The sequence below is a fragment of the Panthera pardus genome, unplaced genomic scaffold (assembly GCF_024362965.1).
Source record: "Panthera pardus isolate Hobbes unplaced genomic scaffold, ASM2436296v1 HiC_scaffold_15, whole genome shotgun sequence".
NCBI lineage: Eukaryota > Metazoa > Chordata > Mammalia > Carnivora > Felidae > Panthera > Panthera pardus.
Genome location: NW_026526710.1, coordinates 8,412,204 through 8,433,932, shown reverse-complemented (window position 1 = coordinate 8,433,932; position 21,729 = coordinate 8,412,204). Strand labels below are relative to the sequence as shown.

At 50.0% G+C, this 21,729-nt stretch overlaps 1 protein-coding gene across 1 annotated transcript in view; it reads right to left on the bottom strand.

Annotated features, from left to right (window-relative positions):
• Positions 1–2,462: 2,462 nt before the first annotated feature.
• Positions 2,463–21,729, bottom strand: part of RNFT2 (ring finger protein, transmembrane 2) — a 70,389-nt gene continuing 51,122 nt past the window's right edge. Inside the window, 4 exon segments of the mRNA XM_019467340.2 lie at positions 2,463–5,658; positions 16,241–16,342; positions 16,471–16,536; positions 17,840–17,989. Coding sequence (XP_019322885.2) covers positions 5,524–5,658; positions 16,241–16,342; positions 16,471–16,536; positions 17,840–17,989 — 453 coding nt within the window. The 3' untranslated portion in view covers positions 2,463–5,523.

Below are 21,729 nucleotides of genomic sequence, written 5' to 3'. Positions count from 1 at the left end.
TTCACAGAGTAATGAAAGCCACCGTCTACGGCGTGCTCACCACCCCTGAGCACTGTGCTGAGTGTTTTACGTGTTTCCCCTCAGCTATTCCTCACACCCACTCTGGAAGACAGTAGTTATGATTCCCATTTTACAGTTGAGGAAGCTGAGACTCAGGGAGGTTTTGCAACTTAGCCTAAGGCCACACACAGAGAGTGAGGTGGCTGAGCCAAGATTTGGACTCAGGTGTGTGTGACCCCCCCCCCCCCGTCCCCCTCCGAAGCCCATGAGCTAACTGCCCTGCCACACTGGATTCCCTCCTGAGCTGGCCTTACTAGTTCAAGGACAAGCACAGCCTGGGGTCCAGCAGGGAGCAAGGGAGCCTGACTTAGGTCCACCGTAAGGAGTGTTGCATTTGGGGGATGCTCCAGGACAGGCTGGATGGTTTAGGTGGGGGTTTTATGTATTTGTTCCCTGCCTTTTGTGTCCTTAATATCTATAGGTCCCTGGGAGAAGCATCTAATTGGCAAACAGGGCCTGTTTAGCTGACTTCCTAGGACATGGGAAGCTTTTCTTACCTCCCCTACCTGAACCCTTAAGTTCCTCCCCCCAAGTTGTTTGCACTGTAAGTGCCCAGGAGCCTGTGTGTGTATGTGGCAGGGATGGTCATGGGGGTGTCTGGAACCTCGGTGAGGCCTCTGGCTCAGCCAGAGAGGCAATAAGTTTGGGAGCATTCCGTTCTGGGCTCTAACCTTGCTGGTTTGTTGTGCTCTTTTGTAAGAGGAATTTCATACCTTGGAGACGCTTTGTACATATTTGTAATGACTTTATTAAAAAACTGTGCACTTCCAGCCAAAGTCCTTTGCGTTTTCATTTCCTTTTGAAAGGTTGGTCCCCAAAGATTATGGGAGGATCTGGCTGTGCACCCCAACCTTCCCTGGGGCAGAAGGCCACACATCTCCCTTCTCTGCTGTATTTCTGAGAACTCCCGAAGGGGAGGGTTGGCCCAAACAGTACCCTTGGGTTGGGTGAGAGGTTGAGGGAACTTGCCTGTCGGTTCAAGATCAATGGCACCATGCAGACAAGCTGATGGCTGTGCAGACTGATGTCTCCTACTATGGGCACATGGGCCTCTCTGGGTTACTTTCACCTCTGGTCTAAGATGCTCTGAGCGATCAGGTTGTGGTTTCTTCCTAAGAATGGTGGGTTGAGGACAGGTTGCCTTTCTAGATAACAGGCGCCTTCATTTTCCCTGGGGGACCCACCCCTTCCCCACTCTCAGGCCATGCGACTCAGAGGAGTTGACCCTATCCTCCCACCCACCTGTGCCCCACAGTTAGGGCTCTATACCTGATGCAGGCCTGGCCAGCAGTGTTCCAGGTCCCAAAGGCCAAAAGGGATTCGTGTGGGGACAAATTAACAAGTCAACCTCAGGACTCCTGCTAGAGCTTTGGGGAATCAGAAGCTCTTTGCTGGGGTTGTTAAGCTGGTAGAACATAGGCATATACATATACATATACATATACATATACATATACATACATACATAGCTTCTGGAGGCCATCTTACTGCTGCATGGGATCTGTCTGGAAATCAAACTGTCTCAGAGGAAAACAGAATGGAGGGATGGAAAGACAGGGTTCTAATATCACTGGAGCCATTGAATCCAGCGATACCCAAGGCCCATATGGTTACATGAGCCAAAGAAAGCCTTTCTCTTATTTAAGCCATATTTGAGTTGGTTTTCAAATGATGGCAACCAAAAAGGTCTGCCTGATGATGTTTTTGTGACTGGTTTCATAATGTTGTCCTGAGAGGCATGAATTGTCACCTAATGCTATTAATTTCCAGGGTGCCTGGGCAGCTCAGTCGGTTAAGCTATTAATTTGCATTTTAAATATCCATCATAAGCTGGCATCCAGGCAAACTCTTCTTGAATCATCAGCTCATGCGTTCTGGGTCCATCCTCTGGTTAACCACTGTGGTGGGCCCTGTGGGTGCCCTGTCCAGATCCCTCCTGACCGGATCTCCCAGTTCTGTGTCCTGTCCTGCACCTTTGTGTGTTCTGTGACACCTGACACCTGACACCCTCAGGGGCTTGGGGCCTCCTCAATGGAGAGCTTAAGTACCTGAGAAGCGTCCCCCCACCCCCACCCCCGCCAACAACCCATAGCCAAGAATTGACAGTGTGCCAGAAAAAACCTCAGGGTGGGACAATCTCTGAAATGTAGCTGAATTCTCCAGAACTCTGTGGGACCACCCTGAGCTGGGACTTCTCTGACAGCCACCCTCTTGTTTGGCTTCTTCCCCCTCCCTTACTGGCTTCTCCTGAGAGCGCGTCCTTAATAAATCACGTGCAACTCCACGGATCTGCTTTGGACAGATCCAGACAACCACCCACTGCATGAATTGCTTCTCCCCATTTCTCCTCAAAACAGTCCACCTGGGTTCAAGAGGCAACTGGAGACTCAAGACCACGAACCTAAGTTTCATCGACAGAGGATATTTATTGGCGGAAGGGAACTTAAGGGGACATTAAAAACACCGAAGGTGGCTCTGTTCAGCCCAGAGCAAAATTACTAAGAGATTCTGGGACTCGCTTTACATTTCTTCTTTCCAACCCCAAGTCTTAGCCGCCCGGTGTCTCCAAGCATGTCTCCCATTCTCCCGTTATGAAGGTAATGAGCCTGTCACATCCAGGTCCAAAGCTCGCCTTCCTATTCTCACATTCATTATGCTCAAGATCTTTTACATTAAGACGGCCATTTCCAAGAGTGTCAGAAACCTCAGTCAGTGGGTCACAAAATATTAAAAGCAGGATACCCCAACCTGCTACTCGGTTAATCCTGCTTCTAACCAATGAGTGCAGAGCCAGGATGGGCCATGGAGAGTGGAGCTGTTCTTTCCCAACAACGACTTTTGGCTGCTTTTACCCCATAGTGGGGAATATAGGCAGCCTGATGTTTGGACAACTCCTCACTGGCTGCTGTTTCTCCTTAGGGTAGAAGTGAGATCCTCCCATCCAAAAGAAAACCTCCAGGGCGCCTGGGTGGCTCAGTCAGTTAAGCGTCCGACTTCGGCTCCGGCTCAGGTCATGATCTCGCCATTTGTGAGTCCGAGCCCCATGTCGGGCTCTGTGTGGACAGCTCAGAGCCTGGAGCCTGCTTCGGATTCAGTCTCTCTCTCTCTCTCTCTCTCTCTCTGCCCTGCCCCCGCTTGCTCTCTGTCTCTCAAAAATGAATAAACGTTAAAAAAGAAAAGTAAAAAAAGAAAACCTCCAGAACAGAACTTTTCCCCAGAGGGTAGGGAATGAAGAAGTAAAATCCTAAACGAAGTCATCCCACCTGTCCCTGGTATCCCCAAGTGACACTGTTCATAATGTCAGAAACATGGCTTATTATTTGGAGAATATTTAGAGATGTGGGGGGCTTTCTTTTCTTTCCTTTTTTTTGGTGGCATGAGTATAACGGACACAACCATTGGCGTCTCCACCCGTGTTCTACATTGTTAGTTTCCCCGGCTGCGGCAGAAAGTGCACGAGGTTTCTTTATCCTGGAGACGGCTACTGGGGGGCGAAGTGACTTCCCAAAGTCACGCAGAGTTTGGAATCAGAATTCTGCTCTGCCTGCTCTGTCACAAGCTGGCCTGTTAATAAATCTCCAGCTCCAATCTCTTGTGTCTCTTTGATGGCATCTGCAGGCAGGGTGATGTTTCTGATAAAAACCAGTCGCAGAAGCTCCTGTTGCTTCCCTCTGGCTCTTGCTGAAGGTAGGGGGAGCAGAGCAGCCGCATCCCCCCCGGCCCTACTTCCCTCCGCTTCCCCTTCGGACTTGATTATCCAGGCAAGTGGGATTGTAACAGCGCCGCCATCGCCATAGTAACAGAGCTTGAAAGATGCCACGCTGCCCTGGAAGGGACGTCTTGCTGGGTCCCGGGGAAGAGCCAGGGATGTCAGGCACAGGAAAAGGTCCTGGCTTGATAGCACGCGGGGGCAAATGTCCTGCAACTATCAGGGATGGGGTGGGCTTGTTATTACTGGCCGAGGGCGAGGTGGCAGCAAAGTCTCCCACCATTTCTGCTTGGGGCTTTGTTGCTCATCTGCTCACGAGCCACAAGATTGATTTCTCTGTAACGCCACTGGCACCAGCCCATTGTGCTGAGGTTGACGGCGAGTGAACAGAATGGCGAGAGGGGTAGGGCAGGCGAGATTCCAGTAGCTTCTAAGTGATCACCTGTGCTATCCCCTTCCAGATTCAAAGCAGGGAGGGTCTCGCAGGTGGAGAAACTGTTCTCTTACAGAGATTAGTGGCTCTAGTATAGACATTCCAGAAGCACCGAATGCTGCAGTGCTCCACGCCACCACCTTGGCTTGTGGAAAAATCCGTAACATGGATCATTCATTTTGTTCTCAAGGCTACCAGGGGAGAAGACAATGGCCACGGGCGCTGTTGACAAGCGGAGACTTAAGTGAGGGGCAGGACAAGAACAGGAGGAGGAGGAGAGACATGAAGACAGGTGTAGAGACCCCGTGATACCTGCATGGGGACCAAAGCTGGCCATTCTTGATACCCAAATGTGACTGAGCGTTCCAGCCGGAGCCCGGCAAATGAGCGATTTTAAAGACCAACTCTTTCCATGAACTTGGCCACAGCTAGATTTCCAGGGCCAGTGCTCCCCGTTGGCATCCTCAGTGGGGCCCGGATCACTGTGCTATGCACCTGGGCCACTGATGGGAATCAAAATCACCTCTGGTGCTTAAAAAACCAACCAACCAACCAACCAACCAACCAACCAACCAACCAACCAACCAACACACACCAAGCCTGCTGGGCCCCACGCCTGCCGTGTCTGAGCGGGTGAGCATATGGTGGTTGAGAGTGTGGGCTCTCAAGCCAGACAGGCCTGTTTGGAAACTCCGTCCGCCATTGCTAGCTGGGTGACCCTGGGAAAGCTACCACGTGGAGCTCTGTGCCTCAGTTTCCCTGTCTGTAAAACAGAGGAAACGACAGTACCTCCACCCCAGGGCTGTTGTGACGATTCCAAGAGGTCTTCCAAGCAGATGCTCAGCTCGCACGAAGTGCTTGGGACACTAAGCTATTGCAGGTATAAGGGGCCCAGCGTTGGCATTTGGGAAACGCTCCACAGTGACGCCCATCTGCAGACCTGAGCCGTGCTGGGGGGAAGCAGTGATCTCCAGGCCCCTTCCAGCTTGCAGCATCGGGTGTTAGGCCACCATGAGTTAGAATCACAACAGGCAGGACCTGTCTATCCCCGGTCCCTTCACTTGGAGGGGGCAGGAGACCCTCCCGGGAGGAGGCCAAGTCTGAGCGAGGAGGGTTGAAGGAAAGAACGCCCGCGCTAAGCCGCAGAACAGAAGAGGAAGGTGGAGGTCGGGAGGATAGGGGCCTGGCTCTGGGGGAAGAGGGGGAGAAAGGCAGGAGGCAGGATAGTCAGTGCTTGAGGCCTGTTTTCCAGGAAGTCCCCAGAGCCGGACCCGATCACGCTGGCCATCCGTCAGCTCCCAGGGTGCCTCAGTCTTCCACCCTAATACACTTGGAAGTGTGCTGCAGTGGCCCCGTCCTTCCAGCAGCGCAGGGTATCCACGGCAACCGAGCGGCAGAGCGGGCAGGTGCGCTCCCGGTCCAGCCAGAGGCAGAGGCACTCCTCACAGAACACGTGCTGCGGGGACAGCGATCAGTACAACTGGGGACACTTCACTGAGTGTCCACAGTGTGCCCGCCTCGGTCCTAGGAGCTGGAGACACAGCAGTGAACAAAACAGACAACTCCTGCCCCCATGGAGCTTGCACTCTAGTCAGGGAGACAACTGGCCAAAGGAAACCCCAAAATGTAGCGGACGGCAGCGGTAAGGGCTGAGATGAAAAGGCCAGGGGGAGGAGATAGAGAACGCGTGGGAGGGCTGCTGTGTTCAGCGTGGCGGGCACAAGACAACTTCACTGAATACCCACGTTTGGGTGAAACCTGAAGGAAGGTGAAGACTGAGCCCTGAGGATCTCTAGGAAAAGAGTGCTATTGGCAGAGAAAATGGCACGTGCAAAGATCCTGAGGCAGGAGTGCCTGCTGTGCTGCTGAGCCTGGGAGTGGAGGGTGGGAGGGAGAGATGAGGTCAGAGAGGCTATGGGGAAGGTATGAAAAATGCACAGGGCTCTGTGGGCATCATGAGGCCTTTTGCTTTTATTCAGAGAGAAATAGGGAGCCATGGTAGGGCTTTGAGCAGAAGAGTGACCTGAGCAGGATTTATCTTTTTTTTTTTTTTGTAAGATTTTATTTTTAAGTAACCTCTACCCAACGTGGGGTTCAAACCCACAACCCTGAGATCAAGAGTCGCACACTCCACTGACTGAGCCAGTCAGATGCCCCCAGGATTTGCATTTTTAGAAGATCCCTTTAGGCACTGGGTTGAGAACAGAGTTCAGGGGTTAGTAGAAAGGCAGGGAGACTGGAAATATCAATGAGTTCCATCACTTTCTGGCCATATAACTTGGACAAATGACTTAACCTCCCACTGCCTCAGTTTCCTCATCTGTAAAATGGGCCTAATAGTAGTCCACTCATAGGAAGACTGATTAACATTAAAAATGCTCAGACATAACAATTGAAGGCAGTCTACATATCTCAATTGGAGCTTGGATGAGGGGTAAATCATGGCTATGCAGGAGAGTCTGAAGACAACTGGAGAAATCTGAATATATACTATATATTAGATAATATTTTACATCAATTTTAAATCTCCTGGGTGTGATGGTGGAATTACTGTTATGAGAAAGAATGTTCTTGTTTTTCAAAGATGAACACTGAAATATTTGGGGAGGAAGAATCAAAATGTCACCAAATTATTCTCGACTGGTTAAGGGGAAAAAAATTTACATCAAGGCAAATGTGGTAAAATGTTAATGGTTAGTGAATCTAGAGGAAGGCTAAAAAGGCGGCTGTCCATTATATCCTTCAGCTCCATAGTTTGAAATGTTTCAAAATAAAATTGATAATTTAAAATGATAATATGAAAATCCAGATACAGTGCTTCTTAAAAAGTTAAAAAATTTAAATTAGGGGCGCCTGAGTGACTCAGTCGGTTAAGCGTCTGACTTCGGCTCAGCTCATGATCTCATGGTTCATGAGTTCAAGCCCCACATCAGGCTCTCTTCTGTCAATGCAGAGCTCTCTTCAGATCCTCTGTCCCTCTCTCTCTCTGCCTCTTCCCCAACTCACCCACGTGCTTGCTCTCTCTCTCAAAAATAAACAAACTTTTAAAAAACTTTAAATTAAAAAGGCACTTAGAGGGGTGCCTGGGTAGCTCAGTTGTTTGAGCATCTGACTCTCTCTCTTTTTTTTTTTTTAACGTTTATTTATTATCAAGAGACAGAGAGAGACAGAGCGTGAGCATGGGAGGGACAGAGAGAGGAGGAGACACAGAATCCAAAGCAGGCTCCAGGCTCTGAGCTGTTAGCACAGAGCCCGACTCGGGGCTTGAACTCACAAACCGCGAGATCGTGGCCTGAGCAGAAATCAGATGCTTAACCAACTGAGCCACCCAGGTGCCCCAAGCATCTGACTCGATCTCAGCTCAGGTCATGATCTCATGGTTTGTGAGTCTGAGCTCTGCTTCGAGCCCTGCGTTGGGGCTCTGCTTGGGATTCTCACTCTCTCTCTCTCTCTCTCTGCCCTCTCCTCGCTTGCTCTCTCTCTCAAAACAAATAAACTTAAAAAAAAAAGGCACTTAGAACAATGCCTAACAAACGGTAAGTGTTCTTTCTATAAATGTTGGCTATTACATAGTAATAGTTACTCTTACATTATAACTGTTTATTATTTATTATCTGTCTCTCCACACCAGACTTAAGCTTCTTGCAAACCCATTCCTAGCACCTAGCATTCTTGGGTGCTTAATTGTAAACTGTGCTCTAAAGGAGAGCTCTACGATGCTCTATACAATGGGGACTGGTCTGATCCAGGGGGTAGCCCAGGAAGGCTTCCTGGAGGTGGGCACACTTGTGTTAAGACCTGAAGGATGTTTAGGAGTTGACTGGGTGAAGAGAGGGGGGTGGGGATAGAACATTCCTGGTGAAGGAAACAGCCTCACGGAGCTCCTGGGATGGGAAGGCACTGAAGGCCCTCAAGGACAGCCAATGTGGCTATGGCAGAAGAGTGTAGGGGAGTGGGTGACAGGAGGTGAGCAGGCCACACAGAGCCTTGAAGGCTGTGCCTGGACTCTCCACATGGTCAGAAGGGCGGGACCTAGGGGTCAGCAGGTCCAGCAGCTTCTCTAGACTCCCACCCAGGGCAGTCAAGGCCCCCCATAATGGTGCCTTCCCTCCTTCGTCCTCATCACCCCCAGCCCCAGGGAGCCAATGTCACGGACACACCAGATGACGTGCAACGCAGAGTTCACCTGTACTGCTAAGCCTCTGGGCAAGCTGTGATGTCTGTCTGGGGGGCCCCTTCTCCATCCTTATCGGCTGGTGGACGCTTACTTCTTTCAGAAGACTCAGCCCAAGCAGTCACACCTCCCCTGTGTGCCGTTCCCCGTCCCCTGTCCCCCCATCCCTTCACTGTATCTCCTGCACACATCTAAGTGCTGTTGTGCCCTCCCCTTCCAGATCCCTCCTGGGGAAGACCTCTCTCACAGCATCACACTCACGCCGCCGGAAGGATCTGCAAACTCCTCTGTCTTGTTCACTGGGTTAAGGGGCTTCTGGAGGGGCAGGGGGCCACGATTCCAACACGGTTCTGAGCGTGTGGCAGATGCTTAGTACGGGTCTGCTCCACGAATGAACGAGAGTTCTCTGTGTCCCCCAGGAAAAGGAGGCACTTACATAGAACAAAGCGATACGATCTCTGTTCCCATGATGCTCAAGACTCGGGTCAGGTGAACAGGAAATGAGCAGCTTTTCATTCCTTCATTCAGAAAAACGTTCACTGAGGCTCTCACACGTGTCATTCAGTAATTCTCAAACATTTTGGTCTCAGGACCCCTTTACAGCCTTAAAAATCACTGATGATCTCGAAGAGATCTGTACATTGTGGGTCAAATCTGGCTGTATTCAGGGTAGCAGACATTGAAACCAAGATCTACTGAAAACACAAGAAGATGAAAGGGAACACCAGGGTCACACTTTGAGAACCACTCTTCTAACTGCTTATTTACCAATTTCCCTGCCCTCTGGGTGGTAAACTTCATGAGGCAACTCTCGTGTTCCCACTGCCCGGCCCTAAAGCCTACACAGAGTAGGGACTCTGTACAGACAGCTGACAAAGGAATGCCTTCCCAGGTAGGTCAGGTGGGAGATTCTGGAGATACCAGGATGGTGAAGACCTGGTCCCTGTCCTCCAGGAGCCCAGTCTCTCCATCAAAGAAATGGGCAGGATGGAATCTACTGCCAAATAAAGAGGTGCAGAGAACACACATTAATCCAGGGAACTGGCTGGAGGAGGTCACAATCCTGGACCCACTTCCAGCATCTGGAGAGAAGGATGAGCCCCTGCAGAGGGAGGGGAAGGAGGGGCTCCTTCTGGGCTGGGGAGTGTAGGATTGGGTGGGTTTACGGTCAGTGGGGAAGGCAGGTGGTGCTGGGTCATTAGCTGTTGGAGCCCGTGGGGGCAGATGGGCCACCCTCCCCTTCTCCTGAGTTCCATCCAGACTTCCCAAGTCCTGCTCCAAGACTCGGAGGTGGGTAAAGTGAGCGCGTGGGTCAAGAGCTCCCACAACCACAGCAGCTAACCTCCATGTGACAGAGGAGGCTCTGGATGGGAGACGGGCATCTCTTAGCCCAGCACTTGATGTTCAGCATGAGCTGCGAACAAAGGAAGCAGCCAGGCCGAGTCCAGGTGGATGTATTCAGGTGAGGAGTACAGGTAACGACCACAGGCCCTGTCCCTCACTGAGCACAAATGCCCTGCCGGGCACTGCTAATGTCCTTTACACACTGTCTCCTGACAGCTCACAGACCATGAGACTCAGAGAGGGAGAGCCACCAGCCCAAGGGCACACGGCGGCTAAGCAGTGAGGCTGGATTCAATTCAGGGGTGCGGCAGGCTGACTTCTATTATGACTCCCAGTGATTGTCTCCTCCTGGGATTCACACCTGTGTAGTCAGTTCCCTCCCCTTGGGGGCGGCTGTATTTAGTGATTTCCTTCAGACCAACAGAGTATTGTAAAGATGATGGGATGTCACTTCTGAGATTAGGGTACAGAAGACTGTGCCTTCCATCTCGCTTGCCCTCTATCTCGTGCTTTTCACATGCTCTCTCTGATGAAGCCAGTGAGACAAGGAAGCCAGGGTGGCTTCTGGCCACGAGAGCCATAGAGCAACTGAGGCCCTTGGCCCTACAGCCCAGGAGGAACGGAATCGAGCCACCACTGCGTGACTCTAAGCCTGGAAGTCGATTCTTCCCCAGGGGAGCCACAGGATGACAGTGACCCTGGCTGGTATCTTGACCGCAGCCTGGGAGAGACTGAAGCAGAGGACCCAGTTGTGCTGTGCCTGGATTCCTGACTCATGGAGACCACAAGATGATACATGCTTGTTGCGTTAAGCTGTGAAGTTTTGGGGTAATTTGTTACGCAGCAAAGGATAACTGATACAAGAGATGTCTGACTCCACAGTAAACACTCATGCCCATTCCGTTCTAGGACAGATACTGGTCACACATGGAGAATCTGGGAAGGGGTGTTTGTAGTACTTGTGAAAAATGACATTACAAAAGTGGTGTTACTACCAGACCAGGGACACACACACACACCCCCCTAATCACAGATCCTCTTGTTTTAATTTTTTTTTTTGAGAGGTTGGGGAGGGGCAGAGAGAGAAGGAGAAAGAAAATCCCACACAGGCTCCATGCTGTCAGGGCAGAGCCTGATGTGGAGTTTCGGACTCACGAACGGTGAGATCATGACCTGAGCCAAAACCAAGAGTCGGACGCTGAACCCACTGAGCCCCCCAGGCGCCCCACCCCCCAGATCTTCCTTAATCACACAAACCCAGCCGGCTTTGTCCAGATTGAGAATTAAACACTTACACCGAATATCAGCATGAGACGCTGTGCTTTTCAAAACCCACACACAGATATCCATGTCACCTTACTTGACTGTACTGAAAAGCCTGCAAGCCGCCCTGGGCAGGGATTTTCATTCCTGGGTGACAGAGGACATGGAGGGCCAGGGCTGCCATGACATGTGTTGCTCAGGGTTGCAAAGTTAGTGCCGAGACGCTGTCGGTACTCGGAAAGTACCTGCTGAGGAAATGCGTGGAGGGAGGAGTCCGCACAGGTGCTAAGTCCAATCCCAGCTCAGCTGCTCAGCCATATCCCTGGACTTAGTGGCACAGGGGACAGCACACAGCTAGGAATTTCTGGGAAAAGGTCTCTAGTCTTCTAATGTGGCCCTGAGGCCATCTCAAAGCAAGAGGCCGCATCTGGTGGAAAGGTCCTGGCCTCTGGAATCAGGGGCCCTGGGCTGGAATCTGGTTGTGCTGCCGAGGAGCAGGGGGGCCTTGCTTTCACCTTGCTGAGCCCACCCCCTTCTCTGTAAAATAGGGTCACTGTTTCCCCCACAAGGTGTCTGTAAGGATGGAAACGGGTAAGGCCTAGTATAAAGCATTAAGTGTGCAGCAGCTGTAAGCCCTCAATCAATAGGAGTCGCTGTTCTCTTGCCCTCTTTCCTTTACACTATCAATACTCAAAAACAAAACCAAATCAAGTAGTGACCAAGAACTAACTACACTCCGACTTTTCTCTTTGGCAAGAAATCCTTTAAATAAGCCGAGTTTCTGACTTTGTGTTCAAAATGCCCTTCCCTTGATCCCCCTGCTAGCCTGGCAGGAGGAATGCCACAATACTTGTGGAGTGACTAACCGGACAGGTACATTCTATCTGAGCAGAAAGTTCTAACCTCTGGGCATGCTCAGTGTCTGCCTGACTAGCTTAGACTGACGATCTGCTTCCCAGGCTCTGATTGGCTGGCGGGGAGCGGTAGGCGGGGCACGTGCTTGAGTGACACACTGCTTAATTTGATGCCTCTTTGAAGGGGAGATAGGATGTTCCTTTAGCCTAGCAGTCTCTTCATCTACCCACTCATTCATCTGTCCTTCGGTTCATCTATCCATTGATCCATCTATCCATCCATCTATCCATCCATTAGTCTACCCATTCATTGCCTTAACTACCCACCTACTTACCTACCCATTTGTCCATCCATTCAGTCACCCACACACTTATACCTCTATCCACTCACCTTTGTATTCATCTATCCACCCCTTCACCTGGCTACAATCCATCTCCATCCCAACCATCCATCTATCCGTCCATCTATCCATCCATCCATCTATCCATCCATCCAACCATCCATCCATCCATCTATCCATTCATCCATCTCCATCCCATCCATCCATCCATCCATCCATCTCCATCCCAACCATCCATCCCACCTATCCATCTATCCATCCATCCATCCATCCATCCATCCATCTATCCATCCATCCATTCATCCATCTCCATCCCATCCATCCATCCATCTATCCATCCATCCATCCATCCATCCATCCATCCATCCATCTATCCATCTATCCATCCATCTCCATCCCAACCATCCAACCATCCATCCATCCATCCATCCATCCATCCATCCATCCAGTATTTACTGAGTCAGTACTGTGATTCTGCTGCTAACAAGACAGACATGGTCACCACTCTCAAGTGGCCTATGCTTTAGCGAAGAGGAGACAGACCTTACACAAACAGTTGCCCAGTTAACTAGCTGACAACTGGGATAACTGCTATGAGGGAAAAACACAAGGATCTCTGGGAACATACCACTGGGAGCACCAGCTAGTCTGAGAAAGCAGAATCAGGGAAGACTCTGACTAAGGAAGAAGCACTAGACTCATTCATTCATTCAAAGCACTTAGGCATGAACAAGGGAGGCCCTTTTGCCTGTGGAAATCGTCTCCCAGGCCCAGCTCACGGCAGCAGAGACTGGTTTGGCCAGGACCGTGGGCTCCAACTGCCACTGGCTGTGGCTGGTGCTCCCGGATCTGGGACAGCCCTCACAAGAATGTGAATCAAGTTTTGGGAAGATGTCATGGCACAAGGAGAAGAATGGGAGAGAAATAAACACACCAAGGCTGGGAGAGATTGCCAGAAAGAAGCAAGACTTGCCCGTTGACATCAAGTTCAAGTTATCACTGCCACTGAAAAGGTTCTACAGATGGGCTCTGAACCACAGGAGAAAGGTGCTCGTAATTAGGGAGATGCAGATTGAAACTTCACCGAGATAGTGTTTGTCACCTGCTGGGTTGGCAAGGCTCAGAAAAGGCTTGTGTTGGTAAGTGAGGGGAGCCAGAGGTCATGTCTCACTCTGCCCTGGGAGCGTAAATGGATACACTCTTTATGAAGGGCAATTTAACAATATCTGTCAAAACTGGATACCCTTTGACCTAGTAATTCCACCAGGAGGAATTTCTCCTACCAAGGGCTCGCACAGGTGGGAAGTGGACTGTGTGCCAATAAGAGCAGGGAGTTCATTGAAGCCTGACCACGTGCCAGGACGTAGTCCTAGAAGCTTGAATTAACTCATTCAATCAACACGATGGGCCCAGGTAGGTACTATAGATCTCCCCATTTCTGACCTCTCATGACAGCCATTGTAATAACATCATTGTAATAACAGAAGCTTCTAAGCTATGAAATGCCCTTCCATAGGAGAAAGACAAAACGAAGGGTGGTCCGTCCATGAAATGGGACGATCTGCAAAGAAGGACCGATCTCTTAAGAGTTTCAAGTCAAAGAGGAAAGATGCAGAACACAGCTTGGGTAGGATATGCTACAATGTAGCGTTGTTTTTTTTTTTTTTTCCTTTTTTTCTTTTTTTAAGCAGGCTTCATGCCCAGTGCAGAGCTCAACACGGGGCTTGAATTCACGACCCTGAGATCAAGACCTGAACTGAGATCAAGAGTCCGACACTTAACCGACTGAGCCACCCAGGTGTTCCAATGTAGGTCTTTTTGAAAAAGACATGTGTGTGTGTGTGTGTGTGTGTGTGTGTGTGTGTGTGTGTGTGTGTGTGTTTAAATTCTATAAAGCATCTCTACAAAGATATAAAGGGGAGCTGGGGAAGGGTAGGGGGTGGTCACTATTTCCCTTCTTGTATCTTTATTTAAAAATTTTTTTGTTAATATTTTTAATGTTTATTTTTGAGAGAGAGAGAGAGAGAGAGAAACAGCGCGAGCAGGGGAGGGGCAGAGAGAGAATCCGAAGCAGGCTCCAGGCTCTGAACTATGAGCACAGAGCCCGATGCAGGGCTTGAACTCACAGACCCGGAGATCATGACCTGAGCCAAAGCTGGACACTTAACCAACTGAGCCACCCAGGGGCCCCTTGTATCTTTAAAGTATTAAAAAAAAATAAACTTTTGTGGCGTCTGGGTGGCTCAGTCAGTTAAGCGGCCAACTTTGGCTCAGGTCATGATCTTGCGGTTCAGGAGTCTGAGTGCTACGTAGCGCTGTCTGCTGTCAGCACAAATCCCACTTTAAAAAAAATACAACTTATTGTCAAATAGGCTAATATACAGTGTGTATGCTCTTGGTTTTTGGGGTAGATTCCCGTGGTTCATCACTTACATACAACACCCAGTGCTCATCCCAACAAGTGCCCTCCTCAATGCCCATCGCCCATTTTCCTCTCTCCCCCAACCCCTCCATCAACCCTCGGATTGTTCTCTGTATTTAAGATTCTCTTCTGGTTAGCACAAACCCCACTTTGGATCCTCTGTCCCCAGCCCTCCGTCCCCCGCCCCCCGCTTGTTCTCTTTCTCCCCCTCTCTCTCAGAATAAACTTTAAAAAAATAAAAAAATTAACTTTTAACCTTGGTATAATTTTAGACTCGCATAAAAGTTGCCAAGATGGTGTAGAGACTCCTCATACAGCTCCTCACCAAGTTTCAGTTCCCCCATATCATCATCTTGCTTTACTGTGTGGTACATTTGTCAAAGCCGAGAAGCCCCCCATGGATATATTACCAATCACAGAACTCTGGACTTATCTGGATCTCATCAAACCAGTTTCCCTACTCATGCTCTTTGTCTGTTCCAGGATCCAACCTGCTGCATTAAGTTCCTGCGACTTCCTACTCATGCATTCCTCAGTTTGAATTTTGAATCATGCAAATATATTCTCCATTTAAAAAGAAATAAAATGAAAGGAAAAAACAAACAAACAAACAAAACCTCCTAACATCCCCAAACAGCAAAATAATCAGGAATTCTGCTGATGCCAAAACCTTCACCTCCCACCCTCTCACCCCCGGAAGGTCCTGGTGGCTGCAGAAGTGGGGGGAGGGAGGGGGGGTTCATCCACGCTCCCGTTTCTTCCAGTGGGCAGGCTGTGCCTCCCGCAAAAAGCTTTCCTGAGGTAGAACTCACTGCTCTCTGTCCTGGTCCCCCGGGAAGCTGCATGAATCTCTCTTACACAGCACTTATCACTGCCTGCCTTGTTTCATAGTTATTTATGTATGTGTTTGTCTCCCCATGGGGACCGTGAGCTTCCAGAGGAGGGAACAGGGTCTGTGTGCCCTCTGTCTCCCCTCTCTGGTACCTGACAGGATACTTTGACTCCTATGCACTTGCCGAATTGACATCTTAGCCCCTTGATGTCAGGAGGAGGAGCAGGGGTATGTTTAGGGAGTTCAACATGGGTTGCTATGGGTTGGTGACCCACAATTCAAAATGAGAACAAACAGTAATGGTAATTACAACGAGGATAGTAATTACAACCAGAGGATTTTTTATGGGCGAACAATTCAAATTTAGCTCTTTCTCAGATGATCTCGTTAATTCCTAACAATAGCTCTATGAAGTAGGCATTATGATGCCCATTGTATAAATGAGAAAAACCAAGGCTCAGGGGGAGACGGAGTGATCCCCCTACAGGGTCCGCAGTGCAGCTGGGATTCTCACTCAGGACATTGTGACGCTACACCATACTGAATTTTTCATTTTTGACACTCGGCTGATGAGACCAAGGCTCAGACAGGTGACGTAACCTGCCCAGGGCCACCCACCTCGTAAGAGGCAGACCTGAGGTCTGAACCCAGGTCTGACCGACTCCAGCCTTGACCACACTGTTCCCAAAGACCCATCTCAGAGCCCTGAGGTTTGGTCATGGGAGAGGCACATGGGACTTCTGCGTGGGACAGGGCCCCAGAGGTCCCCCAGCCTCAGTCCCCGATGGCTCCGCCCAGCCCTGCTTACCTGGCACATGAGGACCAGAGGCTCCCGGAACTCAGCCTGGCAGATGGCGCAGATATCGCCGGCTTCTGTGCATTGCTGCCCAGTGGCCCGGACTCCGTAATTCTGTTTAAAGGAGGAGACAGAGGTAAACTCAGCTGTGGATCCTCACCGGACACCCGCAGAAGCACTGTGAGCTGTTTCCAGCTCGTGGCTCCTTCGTCTTCAGTTGGGGCCATTTGAAGTCAACTCACCTGAGAGGTGCAGAGAAGCTTCAGGGCTTTCCTGACTCCGCCCACACGGCCACAGATGTCGAAAGACTGAAAAGAGAGCAGGGTGATGGCTGAAAAGTCTCCAAGGGTTGTTCAGGACCTCTCTTACCACTCCTGAACCATCCCTACTGACCCCTCATCTTTGACTGTGGACATTTTCAGGGCACTCCGTCCCACTTGGAGCTCCTCATTTCTACCAGTTTTGCTTGGCATTCGTCTTGCTGCCTTACGTCAACAGTTTCCCTTGCTTCCTGGACCAGGAGAGTGAATACGTGGCAGGCATACTGCCTTTTCCCCCTGCCAAGCCCAGCACAGGCATTGCTAATTGATCACAGCACTCTTCTTCTGAGCCAGCACTCCAGTCAGCCACTGCCAGTCGATCAGGATCGGCAGGCAACAGAAGTCCCCAGTGGCTGATGGGGCACGGACTGCCTGGCTAGTCCTGCTGGGGGGAAGGGGAGGGGAGGGGGGGGGGAGGGGAGGGGAGAACACGTGGATTCCCCCAGGATTCTCTAGAGCCAGAAACAGAGAAGGAAGAAGGAAGAGGAGGATGTCTTTATGCCTGGGGTGGGGAGGGAAACCTGACTTGTACCCGTGATGGAAAGAGAAGCCCTGTATCCTGACTGTAGGCATGAGGGCGTGCGGTTGAAGAAGAATGGAAACAAGTCTGGGGGCGCATCTGGGGTAAGAGGTCCAGGCTTTGGAAGCCGACTGCCTGGCTTCGACCCTCACTCCGTGGTCTGTAGCTGAGTGACGCCGAGCGAGTTGCTGCTCTCTGAGTCCCCATCTCCTCGCCCGTAACACGGGAGTCATAATGGAAATGTGTGAATGGAGAGCACACGGTGAGCTTTATGGGCAAGAAACGAGGGTGGATTTAACCGCAAAAAGGAATGAAGTATTGATATACGCTACGACGTGGATGGACCTCAGACACATGATGCTAAAGTGAAAGGAGCCAGACACGGAAAGACCACACAGTGTAGGATTCCATTTATATGAAGTGTCCACAATAGGGGAGTCCACAGAGACAGAGAGCAGACTGCCGGTTGCCAGCGGCTGGGGGAGGGTAGCAGGCAGGAACGGGAGGGACGGCTTAATGGGCATAGGGTTTCTTTTGGGGGTGATGCGAATGTCTTAGAACTAGACGTGGAGGGGGCATAGCCCTGTGAAGCGGCTCAGTGTCACTGTACCCCGTAAGATGGTTAGTGGTTAATTTTGTGTTGTGTGAATTTTACCTCCATTAAAAGAAAAAAAAGATGCCAAGCTCCCCACTTGCCGCCACCCCCCCGAAACCCAGCAAATGCACGGATCCTCTTCGGGCCAGCCCTCCAGCCCCTCGGGCCCACCTCACCTTGCAGAGGCTGTAGAGAACAATCAGGACCCCTCCTAGGAAGTAGCTGTTGGAAGAGTCATCCCCCATGATGTATTTGTACCACAGCTGGATGGGGACAAGTGATCGGAACAGCTGGCTCAACTCCTCGATGACCAGATAGAACTTTCCCTGCAACCGCACAGAAAGCATCAATTATTATTAGCTGTAAAGACCCAAAGGAGGCAGCCGGGGGTCCCCCAGCCTGGGCAGTAATGACGTTCCAGGTCACAAGCAGGCCATTAATCAGCTTTGGAAAGCACTCAGACCGGCTCCTAATGGGTTTGCGATATGGCCGGGGAGAGGTGGCCCCTGCCCGCCGGCCTCACCCGCTGCCCACCAGCCCCGAGGACCAAAGCTCTGAGGACTGCATTTCAAGGAGGGAGAAACTGGACACTCCTGTTGGGGGTTGCAGTGTGGGTCACTCCCTTGTGCCTGCTGTGGCTTTGGGGGCACAGTCCCTGGCCCTGCACACAGATCGCCCTTGTCTCGAGGGCGGACTAGGGCATCTCGGGTGCCTGCCCTCAGGGGCACGGGCAGGATGGACCACAGGAGGCAGGTAAGGGCGGGTCTAGAGGTGGAGGAGGATGGCTTCTGGGCAAAGAAGAGACACTTGGGATTCAGACGGGGCTGGGTTTGAAGCTTATGTCACTGCCAGTTCGTGAGCCCCAGCTTCCTTATCAACAGAATGGGAACCACAACTCCTTTCTTACAGGGTGGCTCTGAAGGTTCCCGGAGAGAAATGGGAAAAGCGCCTAGCACTGTGCCTGGCACAGAGCAGTACTCCTCAAATTCTATTTCCCTTCTTCCCTCTGCCCTTGGACAAGTCCCTCAAGCTTTCTGTGGCCTGTGCTATGAAATGAGATGAAAATAACCCCACCCTGCTGGGGATAATAAAGTTAAACACACACCTACTTATGACCCAGCAACTCCGCTTCCAGGTATGTACCCGAGAGAAATGAAAATATGCATCTGCTTGTACACAAATGTTCATACAGCAGCTCTATTCATAATACCCCCAAACTGGAAACAGCCCAAATGCCCATCAGTGGAAGAATGGATAAACAAATTGTGGTATATCTGTACGATAGAACGCCACTCAGCAATAAACATGACTAAATGACTGATATACACAACAGTGTGGATGAATCCCACGTGCATTAGGCCCAGTCGAAAGAGACTGTTGATACGAGAAAATATACTGTACAATTCTCATTTCTGTGAAATCCTGGAACAGGTTAACACTAACCTGCAGTGACAGAAATCAGATCAGGGGCTGCCTGGGGTGAGGAGGAGGGGACTGCAAGGGGCATCTAGGAATTTGGGGGAGCAGATAGAGCTATTTTGCATTGCAATTGGGAGGGTGATTACACAAGTGTACATTCTTGCCAAAACTCACTGAAATATATGCTTCAAATCTGCATGTTTTGTATTTAAATTACACCTCAGTAAAGCTGATTAAAACAAATCAACATAGAAAGAAGCAACCAACCCTGCCCCAGGCATGCACAGCCTTAAAAAGGTGAATAGCATTTGCTCCAGTGATCCTAGTTTTAGGAATTTATTCTAACAAAATAATCAGGGATGTGTGTTGAGATGTGCCAGCAGGAACAGGTGCTGCAGCTGTCTTTGGTTCTTTGTAACAGTACAAACAGAGACAAGTAACAAACTAAATGCACCGTGAGAGAGTCTGGTTAAGAGAGAGATCTACAATGGAAAGCTGAACCGCCTTTCAAACATTATCCTGAAAAAGAGCAACTTTACCATGAAGAAACCCAGCACATAATACCCCGAGTGATCAAGGTTTACTCCAGCAGCAGTAAGTTAGTTACATGGACAGGCTGGACCCCAGCTGTGAGGCACTGAGAAGAACATAGTATCGCTTTTGTGTTTATTCTGCAACAATTTATAAAACCTCAGTGGAGTCATGAACTAACAAGCGACACATCCAAATTGAGGGGCATTCTTTTTTTTCCTTCTAATTATTATTGTTTAAAATTTTAAAAAAAATGTTTATTTATTTTTGAGACAGAGAGAGACAGAGCATGAACAGGGGGAGGGGCAGAGAGAGAGACAGGGAGGCACAGAATCCAAAGCAGGCTCCAAGCTCTGAGCTGTCAGCACAGAGCCTGACACGGGGCTCGAACTCACGTGAGATCATGACCTGAGCCGAAGTTGGACGCTTAACCGACTGAGCCACCCAGGCGCCCCTAATTATTATTGTTTTAAATTAATTAATTTATTTTTGAGAAAGAGAGAGCAAGAGTGAGTGAGCATGAGCAGGGGAGGGGCAGAGAGATAGAGAGACAGAGATGAGAGAATCCCAAGCAGGGTCCACCTGTCAGCACAGAGCCCGACAGGAGGGGTAGGGTTGGGGGTGGGGGCTCAGTCTCATCAACTGTGAGAACATGACCTGAGCCCAAGTCGAGTTGGATGCTTCACCGACTAAGCCACCCTGGTGCTCCAAATCAAGTGGCATTCTATAAAAGAAATGTCCGGCACTCTTCAAAAGCCTCAAGGTCACAAAAGACAAAGGTAAGATCAAGGCATTGTCAGATTGGAGAGGATTAAGGAGATATGACAGATGGATCCAATGTAGGATCTGGGATTCACTGACCCTATTAGTGAGACAAACTGGCAAAATCTGGTAAGATTTGTAGTTCAGTTAATAGCGATGGCAATGACGTTAATTTCTCGGCTTTGCTAATTGTACTGTGGTTGCACTAGATGTTAACATTAGGGGGAGCTGGGTGAAGGGTTTGTGGGAACTCTCAGTACTATTTTGTAAGTACAACTCGTAAGTCTAAACTTTCAAAATTAAAAGGTAAAAAGTCATCCTGGTGAAGACTATCTATTCACTCAAGGAAATGTTCACATTATAGTCCCGAGTGGAAAGGAGACAGAATGAAGAAACACTTGTTTCCTTTGTGTTTTCCTGTTTTTTCCATTTTTTTTTTTTTATATTGAGCATATGATATGTTTACATTGGAGGGGTAAAAAGGTTACAAAAAGATGTTGCGTATCCATCAAATGGATGATGTCTGAGATGAGGGTAGAAACTTTATATCCATCTTGCTAAATTCCATCTTGTTGGGCCTAGGAAGGGGACCTCTTGAAGCAGATGTGCCCACATCTGCTAAGGACCAAGGAAGGGCATCCAATTGTCCATTCATCCCAATGCCTGACCTTTGTGACTGTTTGGCTGAGTCCTTGTTGTGAGGGTCCTCTACCCCCTCCAGACTCCCACCAGCCCCTGACCCATGGATATATTCCCTTCTGGAGAATGCTGGTTCCCTCTGTAGCCTTTAGGAAGGCAGAGGTGACTGGGGAGCAGAGATATGGGGGATGGCCACCATGTTTGTTTTACATGCCAATGGCATGGTGGAAGAGGGAACAATGGGACAGCTCAGTGGATGGCTAGGGCTACTCAGGCTCTGCCCTTGTCCTGACAGCAGCCCCCAGGCTCTGCTGAATACCCATGCATGTCTAAGCTTTGTTTTCCTGCACCACCTCAACCTCAGCTGCCCTATGCTTCCCTCATTGCATCTAACTGCTCTCACCCAGGGTCTCTCAACTACTCCATGTTCCATCTCATTCTGGGTCAACACTCCAGTCTCTCCCAACACCTCACCTTAATTTGCTCTTGTCACTCCTCCTTGAATTCAGTGAACCCGCAGAAAATTCTCCTTTCCTTTCGTCCTCTCCTCCTTCTCCCCCATCCATGCATCCATTGATGTATCCACCCATCTTTCCTTTCTCCCTTCCTTCCCTCCTTCTTTCCCTTCCATCCACCAATTCCCTCCCCCCACCTTCCATTACTGGACACCCACTATGTACTAGACACAGCACTAGGCTCTGGTGATACTAAGATG